We start from the raw sequence: 6,181 nt of genomic DNA on the forward strand, positions 1-6,181 counted from the left end.
GTTCTCTTGAGAGTGGACACAATTGTAAAGGTCTTTTTTAAAAAAATATTGATGTGAAAGTCACATCACAGAATTAATCATTGAAAGCGAACAGTTCAATGACATTTACTGCATTGGCAGTGTGGTGCAACCACACCTCCGTCTCAGCCCAAAACATCTGCATCACAACACTATCCCCTGCAAAAGGAACCCTCTGAGGATTAAATAGTTGCTTCCTGTCTCCCGCTTTCCCCAGGTCCTGCTAGCAATTCGTCTAATAAATTTACCTATTCTGGACATTTCACAAAAATGAAATCATACAACATGTGAATTTTGCATCTGATTTTTTTTCCACTTGGTGTCATGTTTCCAAGGCTCATAAAGTAGTTTTTACAACAATGATCACGATAACAATGAGAATGACACAACAGCAGGAAATGCTTAAGCTCCTACAGGTGTGGCTCTGGCATGCCTTGGAACAGCCATTCTCTCTTGAGGGCCAGGGCTCAACTCCCTCCTCCACGTTGTAAATGGAGTATACTCTTGGGGTCCAAGATTGGGGGAGGTTCATAATCTGTAAGGGCCGAGCACAGAAACCCTGCAGACATGCCTCACAGTGGTCTCTATCATGGGACCCTTCCAGAGAGATGTCCTTGATCACAGGAACCTCCTCTATCAACTGAAATCTTTCTCTATAGCATTTCTTCAGAATTTGGAAGACAAGGTTTTTCAGGACCCTTGAGGTGTTCTCTTGCGTGAACTCAGGGGCCTCAAACAGAGGTTGGGGGCACTTCTTACAGCTCTGGGTAAACACCCTCATCTTCACCTGGCCCCTGGACTTCTCCTCACTCCAGTGCATGTGGAAAAGGACCAGAACTTGGCTAGAGTTCCAATTGCGAGAGCAGGAGGAACACTGGAACCTGTGGAGACAGAAGAGAGCCTCAGCCTGGCCACATCATGGGGTGCCGCCAGAGAAAGAAAGGACCTACCAACCGCATGGAGACGTGACCTGACTGGGGCTGTGGCTCAGTGGTGGAAGAAATTACTAAGACCTCATTCCTGTCTCCATCGTGCCATCCATGTGCTGCATGTCCGACAGTGTCTGCTATGAAAGCAGTGAACCAGAAGCTGGCAGAGCTGGGAGGGACCTTGGGCATTGCCTAAGTCCAACATGCTCATCTTGGGGGTGAGGCACACTCTGAAAACTCCTCCTGTCCAGAGACCCAGTGGGTATAAAAGGCATGGCTAGGACTCTGGTCTCCTGATTACAAAGCAAAGCTTCTTCAAATAGGACAGAGGCCGCAAGTGCAACAGCAGCCAATTCAGTTCAGAACCCTGAAATCCACAAATGCATGCAAGTGGGTGTTGATCAAGTTATAGACTCATGGGAGCCTGAAGGGACCAGGGTGTTCCTAGAGAAAAGGCTTTGCCTTTCCCTTGGCCACCCTGGGTTCCCGGTCTGCAGTGTTGCAGGGAGATCACAGTGTCCGACTCTCTCTTCATGTACTCCCCCTCCAACCCAGGTCCTTTGCTCGAGGTAGCCTGGAAAACTTCATATTTTGAATGCCACCGGCTTCAGACAGGGTACAAGGGAATGACATCTTGTCTCAGCAGGGAGGAGGGCAACTTTCTGAGCTAAGGTATCTGGAGAGATACACGTTAGGAGGTAGAGTGAGAAGGCAGGAAGCACATGGCGGCACCCAGGGGAGGAATTTTGGGAGAGGCAGAGGGCTGCAAAGTGTGGCGAGGACATTTAGTCCTCACCAAATTATCCATGCACTCCCTCCCACTTCCCAGCCCCTTTGCAGTGAGGTTGTGGCCTTGGGACCAGTTGGCCAATGAGATGACGCCAGCACTGATAAACGTTCCTTCCAGATATGCTCACAGAAGCTCTGGTAAGACATTCCAGCTCTCTCTTCCTCTGCCTTGGTGACCTTGGAAGCCACATGTAAGGTTAAATCAGTGATATTACCAGTTTTATGTGTCACTGTAGCTGAGCTTAGCCTTGGCTTGATGCCTGGTTACAGAGAAATTAGGCTGCGGGTGGTGAATTGGAGGGGATTGAGAAGAATGAGTTAGGCCAGGGTTTGCTCCTTGACTCTAGCAGCAGCTCACAGGGTGAATGCGAGGTTGAAATGAGAGGGAGAGGCCAAGAAGCTGTGACCACTGCGAGAGCACGTTGGTGGCAGCCACCCACAGTCAGCAGTGCAGAGGGGCCTGGGCCCGGCTGAGCAGAAGTCCACTGCCATCCCCTGGGTCTCAGTGCTCTGCTTCTGTGCTGGCTCGGAGTTCCAACTTCCCACAGATAAATGGACGGAGACTTCGGTGCAACGGTCCCCGTGGCAGCTCCTGGCCTGGGAAAGCTGTAGGCCAGCAGGAGAGCTCTGCTCCCTCTGTGTAGACTTTCCCCGGGAGGGGGCAGCAGGTGGGACAGAGTCCCCTGCCTTCACCCTCTGTGCACTGTGGGTAGTCACCCCCCTCACCCTCCCAAGCCTTAGGGCTCCCCATTCCCACATGGAAAAGAAAGGATGAGACTTTGGATGATTTCTGACTCCTATTTTAAAAATATTCTCTCAGCTCAGAGTTGAGAGGGACAGGATTGCTGCCTGTTGCCCAGGCCTCCTGCTCCTCCAGCCTCCCCCACGGGGTCTCCTCCATGCTGTGAGTCACTCCTCCTAGTGGATCCATGATGGGTCCAGGAGTCTCCCTTGGCAGGGGGTACATGCACTGCCCCGTGGGTGCGACAGCTGCCCTTCCTCCCCGCCTTTCCTGGCTACTCCCTGTCCCCACCCCCACAGACTGGTTTCTCTGTATCCAGGCATTAGCTCTCAATAGTGTTCAGGCCGGCTCATATTTGGTGGTTCATTGTAATAGTGAAAAAAGTCTTTTTTTTTTTTTTAAAGACGGGGTTTCACCATGTTGGTCAGGCTGGTCTTGAACTCCCGACCTCAGGTGATCTGCCCGCCTTGGCCTCCAAAGTGCTTGGATTACAGGCGTGAGCCACCACGCCAGGCTGTAAAAAATACTCTTTAATGAAGTTAAAACTTCTTGGATGACGGGCATCTTACTTCCCACAGTCTTCCACTTGCAAGCATGGAATGGAACAAGAAAATAACAGGTAAACCTAGTAAGAAATGAGGAAGGATTTTCTGGAATGCATGCCATTGCATTCCCCCTCACCTGGCGGAGGTCCACTGCTGGTATTGCATCCACCCTGGCTTCAGGACGTCGGGAAGAAGGCCTCTGTCTGGCGTCAGGGCCCATCTGTGCCATGGCTTCACCTCCCGCATTAACTCCTGAAACATCTGCTTCCATACTCCTGTGTCCCAAGCCATTTCTGCTGCTGTGGTGTGCCTGGGTGGGTCGAACTCTCCTGGGCCCTGGCAGGTCTGTAGTGGGAGATGAGATTTCTCACTTCAGAGGATGAGGGCTCAGACCTGCTCACCCTTTGAGGACCTGGATTGGGCCCATGGACCACGTCTCTGCCCCAGGGACAAAGGCCAGTTGGCTCCAAGTTCAGAGGATGGCACTAGGTTCCACAGGTGCCTTGGCTTGATGCCTGCTTACAGAGAAATTAGGCTGCGGGTGGTGAATTGGAGGGGATTGAGAAGAATGAGTTAGACCAGGGTTTGCTCCTTGTGAAAGACACAGAACTCGTGATTTTATCCATCAACATGTTGCCACAGAAGAGCTCTGAACTCCAAATCAGGAGGGGTGAATTTGAGTCTGGCTTTGCTGTCTACCTGCCTACAGCCGGGAACGCATGTTTTCGCTTCTAGCACCCCTGTAAATGGTGGAGAGAGGCTGCAGTCGTTCTTTCCAATGTTCTTTTTAACATTGCAAAATCCTTCTCCATCAGGCTGCTGTGCTCATGCTGGGCAGGAGAGACACAGGGAAGAAGGATGCAGTGGTCCTGGGACCTCACCGGGATTCAGATTCCCATGTCCTTGCTCCAGGCTCTTTTCATTCTGGCAGACACCCAAGGCTGCCCACCCATGAGAAATCAAAGCTGATGTAATCAGTGTTTGCCTGGGCAACAGGTACAAGGGCACAGGTCGGTGAGAGGCCATTAGCCCTAGCCCTAGGCAAACCCAGAGTCACTGCCCTTCTTTCTGAGGGGATTCCTCATCCTCCACTACCTGCAGGAAAGGATTGAGGAAGAAGAAGAGGGAGGATTAGGGAGTGGGCACTGGAGTGGGCAACACCCCAGGAAGGTACACAAGACTCTGGGTATCCGCACCCCAAGACCTGTCCACAAACTGCAGGTGTATTCCTCTGAGCCAGACACTGACCTGTGTCCCTGGCCACCTCTCAAGAGGAGCAGAGGAAGGAAGGGAGCAGGGCAGGGAGGAAAAAGGAAAGTAAGCTGGGGATGCACGGGGAGAGGGGTTCTTCTGGGGCAGTTGGAAACAAAGCCACCCCTTCCTCCTTTCCAGCCCAGCTTCCTGCAGCTCTTGCTCTTGGGTTCAGCTCCTTGGCAGGCTCAAGTCCTGGGTCTCCCCTCTTTCCAAGCCAGTTTAGTTTCTCAGCATTAGGGCTGTCCCTCTGTTCCTGGGGGACTGGTTCCAGGGCCCCCTGCAGATACCAAAATCCTCAGATGCTCAGGCCCCTTATGTAAAATGGCACAGCACTTGCACATCCTTCTGTATACTTTAATTGATCTCTACATTACTTATAATACTTAATATGATGTAAATGATATGTAAATAGTCGTTATGCTGTATTGATTTTAAACTGCGAACTAAAAATAAGATCCTAAGCCCCTGAACCAACTAATGGACCTGCTTTTGCCCAAGGCGACTCCTGAGAAACTTGAAAAACTAAAGACCCAGCTCTGACAGGGGGGGAGGTTGAACACACCTTATCATTCCTCCTCCCTTTGGAATTTAGGGACAAGCGACCAGCACTGAGGTTAAAACAGACATCATAAGACTGACAAAATAGACTGCTTGTCGAAATAAGACAACCAAATTATAAACACGACCTAAGGCCATGCATGGTAAACGCTGTACCCTACAAACTGTAGTATCTCATTAAAGGGGGTTTCATTAACCTGCTCTAATGGGGCTGTTTTCCAATCTGACTCGGTATAGCGTCGCATGCCAGAGAGCTGACCTCCTTAACTTAAGCATTCCTTTTGCTGACTTTGTCTGTACACAACGCTTAAGTCATTCAACCCACTGCTAATTAAAGAATCCCTAAAACCCAGCTGTGACACATAAATCCCCCACTTAGAGAGTAACCCCACCTTTTCAGGTGCACTTTCTCAGGTCCTCTTGAGACTGTTCCCCAGGCCATGGTCATGTACATTGGCTCAAGATAGACTTCTTTAAAAATATTGTACAGAGTTTTCTTTTTTTCCCCTGCATCTACAGCATCCTTGACATAAATAACTCCATCCTAGAGAAAGGCTCCTTCTTAGATTTCAAAAGGCATCGTGCCAACAGGCACCAACTGATATTTATCAACACAAATACAAGCCTGCATCACGACGTCTTACCTGGCAAGGGCAAGGCAGGCTCGGTGCTCCTTTCCCTCCCTCCAGGGGATGGCTTTGGCATGACCCTCCACACATTCATCTCAGCCTTCCAGCCCAGAGGCCATTCTCCTTGGAACAAGGTCAGTGTGTAGCTTGGACACTCACTGCCACTCTTTCTGAACACTGGGCTGGGCCCTTGTGTGCTACTGGGAGAAGCCCATCTCTGAAAGTTGGGGCTTTGTACCCCAGGGCAGGTGGGGTGAGATGGGAGGGGCATGGGTCTCCTCCACTTCCTTGCTGACTTCCAGGTGGCCTTAAGTCAAATCTTTGTTTGCTCAGGGATAATATAAGTATTTTTCCAGCTCAGGTCATGCTCCACGCTCACCACTTGGACACCCCCTTCCTTTTCCCTGCAGATACTGTGCACTAGCAGTGATGCCAGGCATGATATTGTGCCAAGGGCACACAGTTAGATAATTTTGAATGAATGGAGGAATTTCTGCACCCTCTGGGGGAAACATCTTGAACTGCTGCCTCTGTTTCTCCCTTTAAGTGTTCATGTCAGGATCACCAAGCACTGAGTCTAGCAGGGTGAGAGGAAGTGAGCTCTTGGGCAGAAAGCCTGGGTCTCCAGGAGCTCCAAGAGACATGCCATCAATGTCCAGAGTGTCAAGGACAGTAACTGTCATTAGTCAGACAATTTATTTGTGTGCGCAGGTGTTT

At 50.5% G+C, this 6,181-nt stretch overlaps 1 protein-coding gene across 1 annotated transcript; it reads right to left on the minus strand.

Annotated features, from left to right (window-relative positions):
* Nucleotides 1-316: 316 nt before the first annotated feature.
* On the minus strand, nt 317-3,422 carry RTP3 (receptor transporter protein 3). The gene is made up of 2 exons (XM_017521693.2): nt 3,160-3,422; nt 317-899 (listed from the first exon to the last, which is right to left on the minus strand). Exons 1-2 carry the CDS (start codon nt 3,312-3,314, stop codon nt 356-358), a joined length of 699 nt encoding a protein of 232 aa, XP_017377182.1. The 5' UTR covers nt 3,315-3,422; the 3' UTR covers nt 317-355.
* Nucleotides 3,423-6,181: the final 2,759 nt, after the last annotated feature.

The sequence above is a fragment of the Cebus imitator genome, unplaced genomic scaffold, assembly GCF_001604975.1.
Source record: "Cebus imitator isolate Cc_AM_T3 unplaced genomic scaffold, Cebus_imitator-1.0 Scaffold0, whole genome shotgun sequence".
Classification (NCBI taxonomy): domain Eukaryota; kingdom Metazoa; phylum Chordata; class Mammalia; order Primates; family Cebidae; genus Cebus; species Cebus imitator.

Coding starts and splice junctions, on each gene's coding strand:
- RTP3 (XM_017521693.2), bottom strand. CDS start 3,314: ATGGCTTGGGACACAGGAGTATGGAAGCAGATGTTTCAGGAGTTAATG. Junction 900..3,159: donor CAGCAGTGGACCTCCGCCAG/GTGAGGGGGAAT, acceptor CTGTCTCCACAG/GTTCCAGTGTTCCTCCTGCT.